Below are 22,111 nucleotides of genomic sequence, written 5' to 3'. Positions count from 1 at the left end.
CTGTGTTTGAAGACATGGTCGTGACATTTTTTGTTTGAAGTTGAGGAACTTCCCTGGAGTGTCTAAAGAGGAAAAATCAGAACAGTTCTTCCTTGGAGGGGGTAGGTGGTGTATGAAAAACAGGCTAATTACCTAGTTGATTTGTGTGGAATTTTATTTTTATTTTATTTATTTATTTGTATATTTTTTTGGGATGGAGTCTTGCTCTGCTGCCCAGGTTGGAGTGCAGCGGCATGATCTCGACTCACTGCAACCTCCGCCTCCTGGGTTCAAGCAAGTCACCTGCCTCAGCCTCCTGAGTAGCTGGGATTACAGGCACCCGCCACCATGCCCAGCTAATTTTTGTATTTTTAGTAGAGACGAGGTTTCACCATGTTGGCCAGGCTGGTCTTGAACTCATGACCTCAAGTGATCTACCTGCCTCAGCCTCCCGAAGCGCTAGGATTACAGGCATGAGCCACCGTGCCCGGCTTATATGGCATTTTAACATTTACAAAGCACTTGTAAATCCGCGACCCCCTGAATTTTTTCATGGTGAAGACTACAGCTTTGGGGTCTGATCAGCCTGTGATGCGTTCCTAGTTCCAACACTTACTGTGTAAGCAAGCAACACTTACTAATTGTCTGAGCCTCAGGTATTCATCTGTAACATGGAGATAATGATTTTGTTTGACTTTCGGGTTTTTTTTTTTCCTTGGAATTGGAGTATTGTTATGTTGACCAGGCTGGTCTTGAATTCCTGGGCTCAAGCAATCCTTCTGCTTTAGCCTCCCAAAGTAGCTGAGACCACGCCGGCACAATGGGGATAATTCTCTCCAAAGAGTAGTTTGGAGTATTAAGTGTGACAATGCATGTTAAATACTTTTTTTTTTTTTTTTTTTTTTTTTTTTGAGACGGAGTCTTGCTCTGTCGCCCAGGCTGGAGTGCAGTGGCGCGATCTCGGCTCACTGCAAGCTCCGCCTCCCGGGTTTACGCCATTCTCCTGCCTCAGCCTCCGAGTAGCTGGGACTACAGGCGCCCGCCACCACGCCCGGCTAGTTTTTTGTATTTTTAGTAGAGACGGGGTTTCACCATGTTAGCCAGGATGGTCTCGATCTCCTGACCTCGTGATCCACCCGCCTCGGCCTCCCAAAGTGCTGGGATTACAGGGTTGAGCCACTGCGCCCGGCCTAAATACTTTTTTTTTTTAATGTATTTCTTTTTTTCTGAGACAGATTCTCGCTCTGTCGCCCAGGCTGGAGTGCAGTGGCGCAATCTCAGCTCACTGCAAACTCTGCCTCCCGGGTTCATGCCATTCTCCTGCCTCAGCCTCCCAAGTAGCTGGGACTACAGGCATCTACTACTATGCCCGGCTAATTTTTTGTATTTTTAGTAGCGACAGACTTTCACTGTGTTAGCCAGGATGGTCTCGATCTCCTGACCTCCTGATCCACCCGCCTCGGCCGCCAAAAGTGCTGGGATTGCAGGCGTGAGCCCCCACACCCAGCCCGCATGTTAAATACTTTAAATAGCCTGCTACAAGGTAGGCAAGTACTCAAGAAATCTTAGCTGGTGTTATTCATGCCGTTTGCAACTCCTTCCTCACCATTGTGCTGATGAGGCCCATGGTATTAGATCCTCCATTCCTGAGATGAGAAAAATGTGATTCTGAGGCAGCTGTGGTCCCTCCTGGGGTGGCTTGGCTGGTGGGTGAGAGGCCAGTGTTTTAAACCAACCCAGGCTCCAGCTTGGGGGCCCTGACCCCACGGCAGTTGAATATTCAGTAGGTCCATGCTGTTCTATATTCAAAGACCTTTGTTCGTGGTTAATAATAGCTCTTTGTTTCTGCTAGCGGGAGGGTAGCCTCCATGCAGGGCTTAGACCCTTTTCCTTCTCAGGGTCCACACCCGCCCTACCCTCATATTGGCTCGAGGGAGCCACTGCCACTAATGGAAGTGTGTCATATCCTCAGGGTGTGCTAGGCAGGGAGGTAGAAGGGTGGGTGAGGCTCGCAGACTTGCGCATGGAGATTGGCAGGGCCCCAGCCACGTGTCCGTGTGTCATCTACAGTGGGACAGCTGCTCCATTGTGTCTGAACTTGCCCATCCGAGAAAGGCAAAGATTACAGTGCCAGAGCCAGGCCTTGACCGGTCCCCACCGGGCCCTGCCCCTGCCCATCCTCATCCAGTTGGTGCCTTTATGGAGCTCTGTGTGTGCCAAGCACTGCCTGGGACCATCTACCCATGTGATCCTCTTTAATGTTCATAAACAGGCTGTGTAGCAAGTCCTGACCTCAGCCTTGCAGCCTCCAGGGTGACCTTTTTGTTTTTTGAGATGGAGTTTCGCTCTTGTTGCCCAGGCTGGAGTGCAATGGCATGATCTCAGCGCACTGCAACCTCCGCCTCCTGGGTTCAAGCGATCCTGAATAGCTGGGATTACAGGCATGCGCCACCGTGCCCAGCTAATTTTGTATTTTTAGTAGAGACGGGGTTTCTCCATGTTGGTCAGGCTGGTCTTGGACTCCTGGCCTCAGGTGATCCCCTCGCCTTGGCCTCCCAAAGTGCTGGAATTACAGGTGTGAGCCACCGTGCCGGGCCCAGGGTGACCTTTTTTTTTTCCCTTTGAGACAGATTCTCAGTTTGTCGCCCAGGCTGGAGTGCAGTGGCACGATCTCAGCTCACTACAAGCTCTGCCTCCCGGGTTCACGCCATTCTCCTGCCTCAGCCTCCCGAGTGACTGGGACTACAGGCGCCCGCCACCACGCCCGGCTAATTTTTTGTATTTTTAGTAGAGACAGAGTTTCACCATGTTAGCCAGGATGGTCTCAATCTCCTGACCTTGTGATCCGACCGCCTCGGCCTCCCAAAATGCTGGGATTACAGGCATGAGCCACCACGCCCGGCCCAGGGTGACCTTTAAAACGCAGTCGAAGCATGACATCTCAAGGTTCTGCCACGGCCTACAAAGTCCGGCTTGGTCCGACCCCAGCCACCCTTCTGACTTCAGCGTTTCCATTCTCCCTGTCCTAAATACCTATTGTTGCTCAACACACTGCTCCAAACGTACTGGCTTAAGCCATGTTATTAATTTTGCTGATTCTGTGCATCAGGGATGACTCGGGGCATGGGGGAGCCCGCTTGCCCTGCTGCCTGGGATGTCTGCTGGGGCTGGAGTGCCCAAGATGGCCTCATCACGGCGATGCCTGGTGAGGATGCCCCAGGGATTTTTGTTGCTGTTGTTTTCTTTTGTTTTGCTTTTTTTGAGATGAAGTCTTGCTCTGTCACTCAGGCTGGAGTGCAGTCGTCCAATCTTGGCTCACTGCAACCTCTGCCTCCCGGGTTCAAGCTATTCTCCTACCTCAGCCTTGTGAGTAGCTGGGATTACAGGCGCATGCCACCATGCCCAGCTAATTTTTTTTTTTTTTTTTCTATTTTTAGTAGAGATGGAATTTCACCATATTGGCCAGGCTGGTCTTGAACTCCCCATCTCAGGTGATCCACCTGCCTTGGCCTCTCAAAGTGCTGGGATTACAGGTGTAATCCAGGTGTGAGCCACTGTGCCTGGCTGTCCCAGGGCGTTGAAGACACGAGCCTGGGGCCTTGGTTCTTGCAATCACCCAGGTCCTTGGTTCTTTTTGTAGGCTTAGGGGCTCTTCCTCTCCACCTCGTTGTCCTAGGTAGTTGGACTTCCTTCCAGGCAGCCCTGGCCCAAGAGCACAGAAGTGGCTACTGCAAGGCCCTCTTATGACTTTGGGCTGGAAATGGCAGAGCATTACTTCCATTGAGTCCTTTGGTTAAAGCAAGCACAGGTCCTGTGCAAATCCAAGGAGGGGACCACGCAGAGGGCCAGTGTGGCTCACTGGAGGCCACCAACAAAACCGCCTACCAGGTTCTTGCTCATTCACTCTTCCTCCAACCTGTCACACACACTTCTGCCGCTGGGCCTTTCCACTTATGGGTTCCCTCTGCCTGGGGTGCTTTTCCCCAAATATCCAGGGGTGTCACCCCTTCCCTTCATTCATCTAAATGTCACCTTTAAAGAGAGACCGTACCTGACCCCACCTTATCAAAAACAGTTCACCCCTCCTCATATCACCTCTGTCCCCTGACACCACTCTGTTCTTTTTTTTTTTTTTTTTTTCATTGCACGTGTCACTTCCTGGCTTAATATTTACTGCCTGTTTATTATTTGATCTCCCTCTCCCCCATCTCAGAATATAACTGCCACGTGAGTAGGGCACTTGCCTTGTTCACTGCAGTTCCCTTAACTCCAGATAGGACACATGGTAGATAGAGCTGTTGAATGAATATTTGAGATGAGGAAACAGAGCTTAAAAAGGTTAAGTAACTTTCCCAAAGACACAGAGCTAATAAGTGACAGAGTGGGGATCCACACGCAAACATTTAGCTTCGATCAAGAAGCTGTAGAAGCTTTACTGCGTAGGGGTAATTGCTTAGGTAATTATGGCTGCCTGCCCCCTCTTCTCCCTGAGTCCTGTCTGTCTCTACTCAGACTGATCTTCCTGCAACTAAAATCCGATGAGGGGTAAAACCCATCTTGAAGGTAGCTTCCCTCCCCTTCAGCAGAAAGCCCACCTGCCTTAGCCTGCTGCCCAAGACACAGCAAAGCTTGACTTCTAGCACTGGCCTGATATAGAAATAAGGGTTTTGGAGTCAACCCTGGATTTGTCTGCCGTGCGCCCAATCACCCGCTCTCTAAATGCAAGTAAATTGGGAATGTCATTCATTCTAAGTGTCTGTGGTTAACAGGGCGGTCAAGCTGGCTGAAGGCTGGTCTGGAGTGGCCTCAGCTAGGGCGGTCATCCCACAGTCTCATCTTCTGGCAGGCTCGCTCAGGCTTGTTCTGGCTGGGCTCCAGAGAGAAGGAGAAGTCTACAAGACCTCTTAAGGCTGGCCTTAGAACTGGCCCAGCATCACTTCTGCTCTGTTCTGTTGGTCCAAGCAGATCAGGAGGCCAGTCCGGATCCCATGAATACGTGTGAAGCTCTTAACACCATGCCTGACACACAGGAAATGCTATTATTGTTGTTGATGTTGTTGCCATGCATTTGCATAGTATACTTTACGCTTTTTAGAGTTTTATTGAATACATTACTATACCCTACACTGTGGGAGGAAATTGGAGCAAATATTACTAGCCCCATTTGACAAATATTTAAAATATTTAAAACTTTGGGCAAGTTTAGATAACTTGCCCAAGGCCATGCTTTTAGCTAGTGGCTGCAGCCAATCACTGGAAATCAGATGTTGTGCAATTTAAAGCATGTCTGCAAACGCATCTGCAGAAAGTGAGCCCATCTGCAGATGATTTCATTGTCCTGAGCACCACTTTGGTAAATATAATAAGGTCAAAATGCTGTCCTCACAGACCCAGGCTAGTAACTATCTGCAAGGGTCAGTGATGATGCCCAAGATCCAAGTTTCCTGCTTGGCTTCCAAACTCACTGGAGTGAATGATGGCTTTTTCTTTTCTTTTACAAAGAGAACCTCTCTCTAGATGCCAGTTGCTTCTCCTCTCCACCTGTGAACTTCCTCCAAGAATTGCCAAGCTACCGGTCCATTGCACGCAGGAGAACGACTGTCCATTCCCGGGACAAGCAAAGCGGCACTTTGCTAAAGTCAACCGACTCTTACAGCTCCCAGCTGGAGGACAGAATCGCTGAAAACCTCAGCAGCCAATCCCTTCGAAATTATGCACTGAACATCTCTGAGAAGCGGAGACTAAGGTTTGTTCACTAGCCACCTGGAACCTGCATTGTGTATGTTATGGCCTAGAGGTACGTTTTGTGCATGAAATGCTTTTCCTGAAGAGCTCATATAATTAAAATTTTATTCCTTAGGGTAAGTTAAGCCTCTTTGACAAAGATACCTGAACTTTCTTCTCCACTCCTACTGCTTCACTTGACTAGCCTTAAAAAAAAAAAAAAGAAAAAAAGATACCCAAACATACTCAACATATTAGAAGTTTCTTTCTAGGCCGGGCGCGGTGGCTCATACCTGTAATTCCAGCACTTTGGGAGGTCGAGGCAGGCGGATCATGAGGTCAGGAGATGAAGACCATCCTGGCTAACATGGTGAAACCCCGTCTCTACTAAAAATACAAAAAATTAGCCGGGCGTGGTGGTGGGTGCCTGTAGTCCCAGCTACTCGGGAGGCTGAGGCAGGAGAATGGCATGAACCCAGGAGGCGGAGCTTGCTGTGAGCTGAGATTGCGCCACTGCACTCCAGCCTGGGGAACAGAGCGAGACTCTGTCTCAAAAAAAAAAAAAAGGAGTTTCCTTCCTTTCTTCCTTCCTTCCTTCCTTCTTTCCTTCTTTCCTTCCTTCTTTCTTTTCTTTTCTTTTCTTTCTTTTTTGAGACAGAGTTTCACTCTTGTTGTCCAGGCTGGAGAGAAATGGCACGATCTTTGCAACCTCTGCCTCCCAGGTTCAAGCGATTCTCCTGCCTCAGACTCCCGAGTAGCTGGGATTACAGGCATGTGCCACCATGCCTAGCTAATTTTGTATTTTCAGTAGAGACAGGGTTTCACCATGTTGGCCAGGCTGGTCTCGAACTCCTGACCTCAGGTGATCCGCTTGCCTTGGCCTCCCAAAGTGCTGGAATCACAGGCATGAGCCACCGTGCCTGGCAGAAGTTTATTTCTTGCTGGCATACAGTACTAGGAACTGGGGGACTTTGCTGCCATTCAGGGATCCAGGCTCTTTCCATCTTGTGGCTCTGCATACCCCTGAAGCCTCATTTTTGTCTGCAACCAATCAGGGCAAAAAGAAAGAGTTTGGAGTATGAGTATACCAGTTAGCTACGCAGCAGAATAAATCACCCCACAACTGAGTAGCCTAAAACAATAGTTTCTCAAGTCTACCAGTCAGCTGGACAAATCCTTCTAGTTTCAGTTGGGCTGAATCTTTATCCATAGTCAGCTGTGGTTGGGGAGGTGGCTCTGCTGATCTAGGCTGGGGATCAGCTGGCTATAAGCTGGTCTAGGGTGGCTTCAGCTGGGATGATCACATGGTATCATCATGATAGCTCAGGTTTGTTCGCATGGCAACAGCTGGAGCCCAAGAGAGGATCAGAAGCCTGCAAAACCTCCTGAGACTAGGCTTAGAACCAGCTCAGCTTCCCTCCTACTGCAGTCTGTGGTCTAACCAGATCACAGTCCAGATTCAATTTGGTGGAAAGAGATTCCTCCTGCTAATGGGAAGAGCTGTAAAGTCACATGGCCATGGGGCATTCACACATTCATTGAGTCATTGGGAGTTTTGGGAGTGGGTTAAGAGCCAAGTCTGAAAGGTGCACATACCACTTTTCTTTACATTTCTACCAGAGAGAATTTAGCCACATGGTCATACCTAACTGCTGAGAAAGCTGGGAAGTGTCTCCAGCTAGTGCCAGAGAAGGGGAGAATGGATTCGGGTGGTAGCTTGCCATCTCCCCCATTCTTGAAGAATTTAAAACATAATTTTCCGATTGACCTGGTGTAATGACAGAGGTGGGTATTTCTGCTTAACACTCTAATTGCTTCCCCCACAGGGTCAGTAGCATAAATTTATTAGAAGGGTTGGGCAAAGTGGCTCATATCTGTAATTACAGCACTTTAAGAGGCTGAGGCAGGAGGACTGCTTGAGACCAGGAGTTCCAGACCAGCCTGGGCAGCATAGCAAGATCCTGTCTTTACAAAATAAATAGATAAATAAATAAATAAATAAATATTAGAAAAATTAGTTGGGTGTGGTGATGTGTGCCTATAGTCCCAGCTACTCAGAAGGCTGAGGCAGGTGTATCACTCAAGCCCAGGAATAGGAGGGCTGCAGTAAGCTATGATCATGCCACTACCCTCCAGCCTGGGTGACAGAATAAGACCCTGTCTCTATGAAAACAACGGCAAAACAAAATAACACATTGGGCTGGCTGCAGTGGCTCATGCCTGTAATCCCAGCACTTTGGGAGGCCGAGGCAGGTGGATCACAAGGTCAGGAGTTCAAGACCAGCTTGGCCAATATGGTGAAACCCCGTCTCTACTAAAAATACAAAAATTAGCTGGGCATGGTGGCGGGCGCCTGTAGTCCCAGCTACTTGGAAGGCTGAGGCAGGAGAATTGCCCAAACCCGGGAGGCAGAGGTTGCAGTGAGCCAAGATCGTGCCACTATACTCCAGTCTGGGCAACAAAGCGAGACTGTGTCTCAAACAAAACAAAACAAAACAAAAATACAAAATAACACATTGGATGATGCACATTGGATGATACACTGTGCCTTGTAGGTTTAAGAATATGTTATCTCTGGTTTTATTTTTAATTTGGGTGGTCTTGTATTCTCAAAAAATATTGAGACTTTATAAATGTATTTCAGCTGGCACAGTGGCTCATACCTGTAGTCCCAGCACTTCAGGAGGCTGAGGCAGGTGGATCGCTTGAGCTCAGAAATTTGCGACCAGCCTGGACAACGTGGTGAAACCTGTTTCTACTAAAATTACAGAATTTAGCTAGGCATGGTGGCGTACTCCTGTAGTCTCAGCTACTCAGGAGGCTGAGGTGGGAGGATCACCTGAGCCCAGGAGATTGAGGCTGCAGCGACCCAAGATGGCGCCACTGCACTTCAGTCTGGGTGACAAAGCGAGACGCTGTCTCAGAAAAAAAAAAAAAAAAAAAAAAAAATTTGGTGCTCCCTTTGGCAGCACATATACTAAAATTGGAATGATACAGAGAAAATTAGCATGGCCTCTGAGCAAGAATGACACACAAATTCATGAAGAATTACATATCTAAATGTATTTTAAAATCAAATAAATAAATAAATAAATAATGTATTTTATTTTCCACTCTTTCAGATTCACAGATTTTGAATTCTTATAAACTACTACTGCTCTGTACCCAAACTCTGCCACACCTAAGAGAGAGACATATTTTCTTCCATCAAGGGACTTCCAGGTTCACTGGAAAAATGAAACTAACAGACTCATGAGAGCAGGGCCCATGTCTATCTGGTTTACCAGTGAATCCCTAGAAAGTGGCAAAGAAGGCTGGGTGCAGTGGCTCATGCCTGTAATCCCAGCATTTTGAGAGGCCAAGGCGGGTGGATCACCTGAGGACAGGAGTTTGAGACCAGCCTGGCCAGCATGGTGAAACCTCATCTCTACTAAAAATACAAAAATTAGCCAGGCGTGGTGGCAGGTGCCTGTTATCCCAGCTACTTGTGAGGCTGGGGCAGGAGAATCGCTTGAATCCAGGAGGTGGAGGTTGCTGTGAGCCGAGATTGTGCCACTGCATTCCAACCTGGGCGACGGAGTGACACTCCGTCTCAAAAAAAAAAAAAAAAAAAATAATATAATAAAGTGGCAAAGAAAAGGACACGGGAAAGATCATTCTTTTTTTTTGAGACAGAGTCTTGCTCTGTCGCCCAGGCTGGAGTGCAATGGCACGATCTCTACTCACTGCATCCTCCCCCTCCCAGGTTCAAGCAATTCTCCTGCCTCAGCCTCCTGAGTAGCTGGGATTACGGGCACCCACCAGCATTCCTGGCTAATTTTTGTATTTTTAATAGAGACAGGATTTCACCATGTTAGTCAGACTGGTCTCGAACTCCTCAAACTCCTGATCCACCCGCCTTGGCCTCCCAAAGTGCTGGGATTACAGCTTTAGCCACTGCACCCGGCCAGGGAGGATAATTCTAATTGCTAACAGTTGTTATTCTAAGCTCTTTATTTCCTTTAATCCCCACTCCACCCTCTGAGGCAAGGTTTTCAAATTATTATTATTATTTTATTTATTTTTAGACGGAGTTTCGCTCTTGTTGCCCGTGCTGGAGTGCAATGGTGCGATCTCGGCTCACCGCAACCTCTGCCTCCCGGGTTCAAGTGATTCTCCTGCCTCAGACTCCCAAGTAGCTGGGATTACAGGTATGCGCCACCACGCCTGGCTAATTTTGTATTTTTAGCAGAGACAGGGTTTCTCCATGTTGGTCAGGCTGGTCTCAAACTACCGACCTCAGGTGATCCGCCCGCCTCGACCTTCCAAAGAACTGGGATTACCGGCATGAGCCACCACGCCCGGGCTATTTTATTTATTTATTTTTGAGACGAGTCTCACTCTGTCGCCCAGGCTGGAATGCAGTGGCGCCATCTTGCCTCACTGCAACCTCCGCCTCCTGGGTTCCAGCGATTGTCCCACCTCAGCCTCCTGAGTAGCTGGGATTACAGGCGCCTGCCACCATGCCTGGCTAATTTTTTGTATTTTTAGTAGAGACAGGGTTTTACTATGTTGGCTAGGCTGGTCTGGAATTCCTAGCCTCAGGTGATCCATCTGCCTCGGCCTCCCAAAGTGCTGGGATTACAAGCACGAGCCATCGTGCCCAGCCAAGGGAGGGTTTTTTAACCTTAGCATTCTTGCTTTTTTTTTTTTTTTTTTTTTGAGACAGAGTCTTGATCTGTCGCCCTGGTTGCAGAGCAGTGGTGCCATCTCGGCTCACTGCAAGCTCTGCCTCCCAGGTTCACGCCATTCTCCTGCCTCAGCCTCCCAAGTAGCTGGGACTACAGGTGCCTACCACCACACCTGGCTAATTTTTGTATTTTTTTTTTTTTTTTTTTTTTTAGTAGAGACAGTGTTTCACCGTGTTAGCCAGGGTGGTCTCGATCTTATGACCTCGTGATCTGCCCACCTCGGCCTCCCAAAGTGCTGGGATTACAGGCGTGAGCCATCACGCCCAGCCACACTCTTGCTTATTGACATTTAGGGCCAGATGGTTCTCTGTTGTGGAGGGCTGTCTGTGGATTGGAGGATGTTTAGTAGCATCCCTGGCCTCTACCCACTAGATACCAGAAGCATGTCCCCCTCCCCCAAGTTGTGACAGTCAAAGATGTCCCCAGACCATTGCTTGATGTTCTTTGGGAGGTGTGCAAAATTGCCCTCACTTGAGAACCACTGATCTAAGGGTGGGTACTTTACTAACTCCAACGTACAGATAAGGAAACTGACGCACAACACAGGGAGGCTTGTTTGGATGGGAGGTTCAAGTCCTTTTCTTTAATAGGAGCTCCCTGTCTGATGGAGGAGGACAGACTGGTGGGAGGGTGGAGGCATGTGCCATGTGCCATGGATGGTTGGCAAATTCCTCATGTTTCCTCTCTCACCTTCAGGCCCCAGCACTTTCTTTTTCCCCTGCTCTCCTTACTCCCTCCTCTAACACCAACTTGGACTTGGGGCATCTCCTCCAGGTTTCCAGAGCTCTGACCACATCCCCTTTTGTAGCACTTCTCCCAGGGAGCTGTCGTTGTTGAATGTCAACATGTTTGCTTTCCTTCTAGACTCAGGATCAGCTTTGTGGGCCGTGCAGTCTCTGTTGCAACTACTCAGCTCTGCTGTTGCAGATGGTTCATAAATGAATTGGCATGGCTGTGTTCTAGGAATATTTACGGACACTGAAATTTGAATTTCATGTGATTTTCATGTGTCACAAAATACTATTTTTCTTTTGTCTTTTATTTTTATTATTTTTATTTAAAATAATTTTGTTTTGATACAGAGTCTTGCTCTGTCACCCAGGCTGGAGTGCAATGGCATGATCTTGGCTCACTGAAACCTCCACCTTCTGGGTTCAAGCGATTCTCCTGCCTCAGCCTCCCTAGTAGCTGGGATTACAGGTGCCCGCCACCACGCTTGGCTAATTTTGGTATTTTCAGTAGAGACGGGGTTTTGCCATGTTGGCCAGGCTGGTCTTGAACTCCTGGCTTCATGTGATCTGAGAACCGCAGGGCGCATGGTTACTCTGTTTGACATTTTGACGGACTGCCAAACTTTTTTCCATAGCGGCGGCAGCATTTTATATTCCTTGCAGCAATGTATGAGAGCTCACATATTTCTCTGTCCTTTCAGCTGGGGTTTTATGAGATGCTGAGTCTTTTTCTTTTCTTTTTTTTTCGAGACGAAGTTTCGTTCTTGTTGCCCAGGCTGAAGTGCAATGGCACAATCTTGGCTCACTGCAAACTCCGCCTCCCAGGTTCAAGCGATTCTCCTGCCTCAGCTTCCTGGAGTAGCCAGGATTACAGGCACTTGCCACCATGCCTGGCTAATTTTGTATTTTTAGTAGAGATGGCGTTTCACCATGTTGGCCAGGCTGGCCTCGAACTCCTGACCTCAGGTGATCTGCCCGCCTCCCAAAGTGCTGGGATTACAGGCGTGGAGCACTGCGCTGGGCTGGGATGCTGAGTCTTGATGCTGCTGCTGTTGTGATTGTGATGCTTATGTTTTCCATGCAGGGACATTCAGGAGACACAAATGAAGTATCTCTCCGAGTGGGACCAGTGGAAGCGGTACAGCAGCAAGTCTTGGAAGAGGTTCCTGGAGAAGGCTCGAGAGATGACGACCCACCTGGAGCTGTGGCGGGAGGACATTCGCAGCATAGAAGGTATCCCGCCCCGGCCTCTGTGCAGGCTCCTCCGCAGAAGTCTCTGTGTCTGGGAAGCAAGTACAGCTTCGTTTCCACTAGCGTCTAGCTGAAATTGAGCATTTCCTTCTATGATGAATGTGAACAACAAACCACCGCAAGGTTTAGCAGAACCTGTGTCTTTGTCAGGAAAAAATCGTGGATATTTTCCTGTCCCTTCCAGTTGTATTTATCTTGGAATACCGCTAATGCCCATGACTGCTTGGAAATTTCAGTCATTATTAGACTTGCCGCTAGATCTTGTTATTTAATGTGCTAGTGAAGACCAGGCACAGTGGCTCACTCCTGTAATCCCAACCCTTTGGGAGGCCAAGATGGGTGGATCACAAGGTCAGGAGTTCAAGACCAGCCTGGCCAACATGGTGAAATCCCATCTCTACTAAAACTACAAAAAATCAGATGGGCATGGTGGTGCACGCCTGTAACCCCAGCTATTTGGGAGGCTGAGGCATGAGAATCACTTGAACCCAGGAGGTGGACGTTGCAGTGAGCCGAGACCGCACTATTGCACTCCAGCCTGGGTGACAGAGCGAGACTCTGTCTCAAAAGAAGTGCCAGTAAAGGTGCTCACTGATGCTCACGTAGGTCATTCTATCACACATATTTTTTTAATAAGATGATAACTGTATATCTGTTTTTATCTTATGCATTTAAATTAAATGCATAAAATAGTATTATTTAAAAATAATATTAAATTGGCCGGGTGCAGTGGCTCACGCCTGTAATCCCAACACTGTGGGATGCTGAGGCGGACGGATCACGAGGCCAGGAGATCGAGACCATCCTGGCCAACACAGTGAAACCCCGTGTCTACTAAAAATACAAAAAATTAGCTGGGCATGGTGGTGGGCACCTGTAGTCCCAGCTACTCAGGAGGCTGAGGCCGGAGAATGTCGTGAACCCAGAAGGTGGAGCTTGCAGTGATCCAAGATGGCGCCACTGCACTCCAGCCTGGGCGACAGGGCGAGACTCCGTCTCAAAATAAAATAAAATAAAATAAATTATTTAATAATTTAATTTAAATTAAATGCATAAATAGTATTATTTTAAAATAATATTAAATTATAATATATTAATATTAGTAGACTATTATTTTATGCATTAAAATATGCATAAATATATTATTTTTAAAATATTATACTTCTAAATTCAATGCATAAAATAAAAACAGACATACAGTTATCGTATTATTAAAAACATTATCCCAGCCAGGCCGTGGTTCATGCCTGTAATCCTAGCATTTTGGGAGACTGAGGCAGGAAGATCATCTGAGCCCAGGAGTTTGAGACCAGCCTGGGTAACAAAGTAAGACCTTGCCTCTAGAACAAAAAGTTTGTTAGTTAGTTTTTTTTTTTTTTGAGACAGAGCCTCACTCTGTCGCCCAGGCTGGAGTGCAGTGGCGTGATCTCGGCTCACTGCAGGTTCTGCCCCCCGGGTTTATGCCATTCTCCTGCCTCAGCCTCCCAAGTAGCTGGGACTACAGGCGCCCGCCACCATGCCCGGCTAATTTTTTTTATTTTTAGTAGAGACGGAGTTTCACCGTGTTAGCCAGGATGGTCTTGACCTTGTGATCCGCCCACCTCGGCCTCCCAAAGTGCTGGAATTAAAGGCATAAGCCACCGCGCCCGGCCCAAAAAAAAGTTTTAAAAATTAGCTGGATGTGGTGCTATACACCCATAGTCCCAGCTTCTGGGGTAGCTTAGGCAGGAGGATCGCCTAAGCCCAGGAGTTTGAGGCTGCAGTAAACTATGATTGTGCTATTGTACTCCAGCCTGGGTAACAGAGCCAGACCCTGTCTCAAAACAAAAACATAAATAAACAAACAGAAAGCTTTATTATCCTGAGACGAGGTTCATCACTCTTACCAAACTGCAAAGAGTTCCCATGGCCCTGAAAATACTGTGAACCCTTCCTTTCCTATAATGGTGAGAATTTGGGATTAAAGTGTTGTCGCTAGTTGGCTTGGGCTGCCATAACAAGATACTGCAGACTGGATGGCTTAAAAAACAAATTTTTTTTCTCATAGTTTTGGAGACTTGAACAGGCCTTGTTGCTGTGTTCATGTAGCCTTTGCTTTGAGTGTGCTCTGAGAAAGAGTGGAAACTCTCTGGTGTCTCTTTTTATAATGACACTAATCCCATCATGGGGGCCCAGTCTCAAGACCTCATTGAAACCTAATCACCTCCCAAAGGACCATCTCCAAATACATTACACTGGGGGTTAGGGCTTCACCGTATGAATTTGGGGGTGGGGACACAATTTGGTCCATAGCAAGTATGCAAAAATTGGAAGTTGTGCCAAAATACAAAATTAGCCGGGCATAGTGGCTCATGCCTGCTGTAATCCTAGCACTTTGGGAGGCTGAGGCAGGAGGATCACTTGGGCTCAGGAGTTTGTGACCAGTCTGGGTAACATAGTAAGATCCTGTCTCTATTTAATCTAAAAATAGAAATGAAAATTAAAAAAAAAAAAATACAAAATTAGAAACATTAAACTTTTTTTGGATTATCTATTTTATTTTATTTTATTTTTGAGATGAAGTTTCGCTCTTGTTGCCCAGGCTGGAGTGCAATGGTGCGGTCTTGGCTCAATGCAACCTCCGCCTCCCAGGTTCAAGTGACTCTCCTGCCTCAGCCTCCCAAGTAGCTGAGACTACAGGCAGGTGCCACCAGGCCGGCTACTTTTTGTATTTTTAGTAGAGACAGGGTTTCACCATGTTAGACAGGCTGGTCTTGAATTCCTGACCTCAGATGATCTGCCTGCCTTGGCCTCCCAAAGTGCTGGGATTACAGGCGTGAGCCACCACGCCTGGCCAGGATTATCTATTTTACAGCAAAACATTTCTCAAACATCTCCCCAAAACTGCTAAAATGGAAACTTCGTGAGGTTTGTAAGGAATGTAGTAGGATAAATAAAGGAAATGATTTTCTCCATTATTACTATTTTAAGACCTATAAAATACAATTGGTAATCTATCCAATGAACAACCTTTTAATTGTTGTTTTATTTGGAGAATATAATATATTTCTAAAAGGCTTCATGGCTCACTGAAAACTTCAACCATGCACTCATACTTTTTCTCTTGAGATTTAAGTGTAATATTATGTTTGGAGCAAAATAATAAAAGCTAATTTTTATTGAGCATTTACTGTGAACCAGGCATTGTGTTAAGCACTTTACTCGTTACCTCAGTTAATCTTCAAGGGAAACTTTCATTTAGGTGCTTGTCATTTGCATGGCTCAGAGAGTTTGAGATCTTGTCCAAGTTCACTCAGACAGGGTGAGGCAGAACTAGGGTTTGAACCCAGGCATTCAAGATGTAGAGTCCAAGGTTTTAGCCACTATGTCTAGCTTCCTCTCTTGCGAAGTGGTAGGCTTTCTGGACATTTTCATTCAGAAAGTGGCTTGTGTGGTAGAGGGTAGGTTCTCCCTGGGAACTGGGATTTTGATGTTCTCTGTAATTACTCTACCCCTGTGATTTCTTGGCTGGGTAGGTGCTTATCTGACATGAAGTGCAGGTGTGATAATAAATTTCTTGCCTCTGGCAGATTGCTAAGTATTAGAGAGTGGCAAAAAACTGTGGGTATCTTATATCTTCGGTCTCCAGTAATGAGTTCTTTGCTCCTACCAAGAACAAGAAGCCATCCTTGCTCTTCAGAATGCTTTCTATCCTCAGCAATTTAATCATTATCTAGCGGAAGGTTGGTTTTCTATTTGCAAATCAATCGATGTAATCCACCACGAAACAGAATAAAAGAAAAAAATTATAGGATCATCCCAACAGATGCAGAAAAAGCACTGACAAACTTCAGTTCTCATTTTTAGCAAATAATAAATAGATAAGACCTTTCTTAATTTATTTTAAAAACCTATAAAAATTATACAGCAAACAACATACTTAATGATGAAATATTAAAACCTTTTTCCCTGAGATTGAAAATGAGAAAAAGGTGCCGATTATCACAGATTCTATTCAAAATCATCCTAGAAGTTCTAGCCAATGTAGCAGGATGGGCGGGGGGAAGGATAATAATTGGAAAGGAAAAAATAAAATGCCTTTTTTTTTTTTTTGCAGATGACAATGATATGCATGTAGATAATTAAGAAGACAACTATTGAAATTAATGTTATATAACAAGGTTTATGGTTAATTTTAAAGTGTCTCTATTTAAAATGAATTGTATTTCTATATACCAACAACAAACATTTAGAAAGTGAACTTTTTAAAATGATACAGTTTACAATAGTATCAAAAATGTCAGGGCCTGGCGTGGTGGCTCACGCCTATAATCCCAGCACATTGGAAGGCTGAGGCAGGTGGATCACCTGAGATCAGGAGTTCGAGACCAGCTTGGCCAACATGGTGAAACCCCGTCTGTACTAAAAACATAAAAATTAGCTGGGCGTGGTGGCTCACGCCTATAGTCCTAGCTACTCGGAAGGCTGAGGTGCAAGAATTCCTTGAACCCAGGAGGCAGAGGTTGCAGGGAGCTGAGATCATGCCACTGCACTCCACCCTGGGCAACAGAGTGAGACTCGGTGTCAAAAAAAAAAAAAGAAAAGAAAAATCAGATATCTAGGAATATATCTAAAGAACTGTATGCAGTAATTATGCACAGAAAACTATAAAGTATTATTGAGAAAAACTAAGGAAGACCTAAATATACCATGTTCATGGATCAGAAGACTTAATATTATAAATATGTCACTTCTCCTCAAATTGACCTATATATTTTGTGTAATCCCAATCAGAATCTTAGCAGACTGTGCATGAAAATTAAAACACTAATTCTAACATTTGTATATAAATGCAAAAGACCAAAGATGTCTAAGACAATCTTGAGGAGTAACAAAGCTGAAAGATACCATGTATCAGCGGGCCAGGCATGGTGGCTCACGCCTGTAATCCCAGCACTTTGGGAGGCTGAGGTGGGCGGATCACAAGGTCAGGAGATCGAGACCATCCTGGCTAACACGGTGAAACTCCATCTCCACTAAAAATACAAAAAATTAGCCAGGTGTGGTGGCAGGCGCCTGTAGTCCCAGCTACTCGGGAGGCTGAGGCAGGAGAATGGCGTGAACCCAGGAGGCAGAGCTTGCAGTGAGCTGAGATTGCACCACTGCACTCCAGCCTGGGTGACAGAGTGAGACTGTCTCAAAAAAAAAAAAAAAAAAAAAAAAAAAAAAAAAAAAAAAAAAAAGATACCATGTATCAAGTCTTACAAATCTGCAATAATTAAGACAGTCTAGCATTGGTGTAAGGATAGACATGTAGACCCACGGAACAAGATAGAGTTCAGAAACAGATTCATACATATGTGGTCAGGTGATTATTTCCAAAAAAAGCAGCCAATAAATGGTGCTGAGTCAACCAGAGATTCCTGTAAGAAAAGATAAATACTGAGCCCTCCCTCATACCATTCTCAAGTGATTAATTCAAGATTGATTGTAGATCTACAGGTGAAAAGTTAAAATACTGGAAGATCAAGTCTTAAAGCTAACAATTTTTAAAAAATTAAAATGCTTCTTCCTCTTTCCAGCTACTGATTACTCCAGCTTCAGCTTTTGTGGCTAATTGAATCTATGATGTGTAGTGTGTCAATACCCCCGGTCAGTGATGTCCGGGTTTGTTTTTTCCAGGGAAATTTGGCACTGGGATTCAGTCCTATTTCTCCTTCTTGAGATTCCTGGTGTTACTGAATTTGGTGATATTTCTGATCATCTTTATGCTGGTTTTGCTCCCAATCTTACTCACGAAATACAAGATCACCAACAGCAGCTTTGTGCTCATTCCTTTCAAAGACACGGGTGAGTCTAAGGCCTGGTTTACTATGAAGTGTGTTTGTTTTCCCTGTGTACCTTGCTACAATGCTTGCTTTGCTAAGAACCTTATTCTAATTCTTGGGCGACTGTATTAATCAGGATGGTCTAGGTTATGCTGCAGAAACAAGTGATCCCATAACACTCATGCTGCTATGGAATAACAGCATGCAAGCATGACAGCATAACAGTATGAGACTGTGAGTGAGAAATAAACCTTTGTGGGTATTTGAGACTGTGAGTGAGAAATAACCACAAAGGTTCATTTCTCAGTCACAGTCCATGCCCACTGTGGGCTGGTGAGCTTCACTCTGGAGCCCAAGCTGTTGGAGCAGCCTCTATCTGGAGCATTGATAGTCACACATACAAGCAAAAAACAAGCTCTATATGTGGACTTACATACAAAATATATAAAAAAGTCGTATCGCCAGATGTTTGGGGAGAATAGTGAAGGAAACACTAGAAGTAGAAGGAGAAAGAAATATTACTGTATTGGACACACATTGGGGTTTGGACTGAAAATGGCAAATCACAAATATACAAACATATCTGTGCAAATATGTAAATATATATGACATTTCTAAATGTAATATACATATACAGTCATGTACCCTATGACAATGTTTCAATTAACAATGGATCACATATGCAATGGTGGTCCCCTAAGATTATAATACTGTATTTTTACTGTAGTTTTTCTTTGTTTAGACGTGTTTAGATACACAAATACCTAACATTGTGTCGCAGTTACCTACAGTATTCAGTGCAGTAACATGCTGTCCAGGTTTGTAACCTAGGAGCAATAGGCCATACCATACAGCCTAGGTGTGTAGCAGGCCATCTCATCTAGGTTTACGTAAGTACACTCCGTGATGTTCGCATGACGAAATTGCCTAAGGACATATTTATCAGACTGTATCCTCCTTGTTAAGCCATGCATGACTGTACATGCTTATACACACAAATTGTGAAAAACAGGCAGGCTATGGCCAGGTGCGGTGACTCACGCCTGTAATCCTGGCACTTTGGGAGGCTGAGGTGGGCGGGTCACCTGAGGTCAGGAGTTCAAGACCAGCCTGGCCAACATGGCGAAATCCTATGTCTACTAAAAATACAAAAATGAGCCAGGCAAACAAAAAAACAGGCAGGTTATAGAGACTGTAAAACTGTTTCCACTGACATTCTGGTTTTTGTTTCTTACAGATATACAATGTACAGTCTATCCAGTAAGCAGTTCTGGACTCATTTACTTTTACAGTTATATCATAGACTTGCTTTCTGGCACTGTAAGTATTTAACATAATCCTTTGTTTAGCTCCTCAATCTACTAAAAATTGATTGATTTAAAGATCAGTTTCCCGAATTTCTGCAGTGAGAGCCAAACACAAGTGTTGGTTGACATATATACCAGTAAATGAAACAGGATTTGCAGTTACCTCATCTGAAAGAACAACGTTCACCATCAACTGCTAGAATGTCAGGAAATATGCTTTGTCACTTTCAGCCATTGGCCTTTTTCTAGTTCTTTCTTTTTATTTATTATTATTTTTTTTTTGAGACAGAGTCTCGCTCTGTCGCCCAGGTTGGAGTGCAGTGGTGCAATCTCGGCTCACTGCAACCTCCGCCTCCCGGGTTCAAGTGATTCTCCTGCCTCAGCCTTGTGAGTAGCTGGATTACAGGTGTGTGCCACCACGCTCAGCTAATATTTGTGTTTTTAGTAGAGATGGGGTTTCACCATGTAGGCCAGGCTGGTCTGGAACTCCTGACCTCAGGTGGTCCACTCTCCTCAGCCTCCCAAAGTACTGGGATTACAGGCGTGAGCCACCATGCCCGGCCTCTAGTCCTTCAACCTTTCTGTTGATCTGCAACAAGATGCTGACTTCCCCTACAGAAGGAAGCTTCAGTGAAAATGAACCCAGATAGAATGTTTACAATTTCTCTGACACTGATAAACCCGAACATTTTGGAGCCCCAGACTGGGTGCATGAAAGATGTGGCTCTTGTTTTCCAGAAATTACACACAGGGACATGTGTGATGTACAAACTCACACTTTCAGATGATATGCACACATACCTGCATATCATGTACATGGGCATATGAAGATTCTCTGAAATCCCTTATAAGTCAATCCCAGGTTACCATCCCCCACCACCAGTCCCCAACTCTAAAATGGAATTAATCTCTTGGCTTTTATGGTAGTTCTAAAAGGTTTTTATTATCGCCTTCTAAAAAAATGATTTTGGCCAGGCACAGTGGCTCACACCTGTAACCCCAACACTTTGAGAGGCCGAGGCAGGAGGATTGCTTGAGGCCAGGAGTTTGAAACCAGCCTGGGCAACATATCTCTACACAAAATAAACATAATTAGCTGGGCGTGGTGGCAGGCACCTGTAGTCCCAATTACTCTGGAGGCTGAGGTAGGGGAATCACTTGAGCCCAGAAGGTTGAGGTTGCAGCCTGCACCACTGCACTTAAGCCTGGGCAATAGAGCAAGACCCCATCTTAAAAAAAAGATTTTGTGATTTTTCATTTTTTAATTTCACTTTTTTCAGCAAATAAGATTGCAGCTATGAAAAGTAGTCATCTTTGCCCTTCAGACCAGGGTTTCTCAAACTTGGCACTATTGATACTCTTTTTTTTTTTTTTTTGGAGATAGGATCATTCTCTGTTCCCCAGGTTAGAGTATAGTGGTGCAATCATAGCTCACTGTAATCTCAAACTCCTGGGCTAAAATGATCTTCCCAAGTAGCTAGGACTACAGGCATGCACTACACTTGGCTAATTTTTAATTTTCTTTCTAGAGATGTGGGGTCTCACTATGTTGCCCAGGCTGGTTTCAAGCTCCTGACCTCGATGAAGCCTCCTGCCTCGGCCTCTCAAAGTGTTGGGGTTACAGGTGTGAGCCTCTGTGCCTGGCCAAAATAATTTTTTTAGAAGGTGACAAAAAAAAAACCTTTTAGAGCTACCATAAAAGCAATGAGATTTTAAGTACTGAGGTGACAGGCATGAGCCACCGTGCCCAGTGGGTTAGATAACTCTGTGTTGTGTAGGCCTATCTGGTGCATGGTAGCCCGCTGAGCTATATCCCTGGTCTCCACCCACTAGATGCCAGCAGCACTGCCCTCTTCCGACTCTGACAACCAAAAATGTTTCCAGAGATTGCCAAATGTTCCCTAGCAGACAAAATTACCCCCAGTTCAGAACCACTGCTCTAGGTGTTTGAGAAATACAAATAAGTACTTTTATTTTTTCAGAAATACTTTCTGAAAATTACTGATATGAAAATACCTTACCGGCTGAGCGCGATGGCTCATGCCGGTAACCCCAGCACTTCAGAGAGGCCAAGGCAGGCAGATCACCTGAGGTCAGGAGTTCAAGACCAGCCTGGCCAACATGGTGAAACCCCATCTCTACTAAAAATAGAAAAATTAGCTGGGCACGGTGGGGGGCACCTGTAATCCCAGCTACTCAGGAGGCTGAGGCAGGAGAATTGCTTGAATCCGGGAGGCGGAAACTGCAGTGAGCTATCACACAACTGCACGATCCAGCCTGGGCAACAAGAGGGAGAGTTCATCTCAAAACAAAACAAAAAATAAACAAAAATGCCATACCACTGAGCTTCCACTTTTCTGAATAAATTGGTAGAAAGCCTTGAATTTGTCCACTGTGTTTGATTTTGAAAAAGCACCCCTACCTTTTTTTTTTTTTTTTTTTTTTCTTTTTGAGACAAGGTGTGGCTCTGTTGATCAGAGAATGCAGTGGCATGATTTTGGCTCATTGCAAACTCTGCTTCTAGGCTCAAGCCATCCTCCCACCTCAAGCCTCCTGAGTAGCTGGGACTACAGGTGCATACC

The 22,111-nt window shown here is 45.5% G+C and overlaps 3 protein-coding genes and 1 non-coding gene across 4 annotated transcripts in view; all 4 read left to right on the top strand.

Moving 5' to 3' along the window:
- The window catches only part of IQCK (IQ motif containing K), a 959,718-nt gene that overhangs the window by 109,367 nt on the left and 828,240 nt on the right, over positions 1–22,111 (top strand). The gene's annotated exons all lie outside the window — the stretch shown is intronic.
- COQ7 (coenzyme Q7, hydroxylase) overlaps positions 1–22,111 on the top strand; it is a 375,365-nt gene that overhangs the window by 295,375 nt on the left and 57,879 nt on the right. The gene's annotated exons all lie outside the window — the stretch shown is intronic.
- The window catches only part of TMC7 (transmembrane channel like 7), a 70,022-nt gene that overhangs the window by 12,801 nt on the left and 35,110 nt on the right, over positions 1–22,111 (top strand). The window contains exons 2-5 of the mRNA XM_050775008.1: positions 5,482–5,725; positions 12,249–12,397; positions 18,077–18,244; positions 19,460–19,542. Of these exons, the coding sequence (XP_050630965.1) occupies positions 5,482–5,725; positions 12,249–12,397; positions 18,077–18,244; positions 19,460–19,542 (644 nt within the window). The remainder of the gene's footprint in view (positions 1–5,481; positions 5,726–12,248; positions 12,398–18,076; positions 18,245–19,459; positions 19,543–22,111) is intronic.
- LOC126945175 (U6 spliceosomal RNA) lies at positions 8,657–8,763 on the top strand. The gene has a single exon (XR_007722342.1). It is a non-coding gene; the product is annotated as a U6 spliceosomal RNA (small nuclear RNA).

The sequence above is a fragment of the Macaca thibetana genome, chromosome 20, assembly GCF_024542745.1.
Source record: "Macaca thibetana thibetana isolate TM-01 chromosome 20, ASM2454274v1, whole genome shotgun sequence".
In the NCBI taxonomy this organism is placed as follows: domain Eukaryota; kingdom Metazoa; phylum Chordata; class Mammalia; order Primates; family Cercopithecidae; genus Macaca; species Macaca thibetana.
The sequence above is the reverse complement of the archived record's forward strand: the minus strand, read 5'-3'. Positions and strand labels throughout refer to the sequence as shown.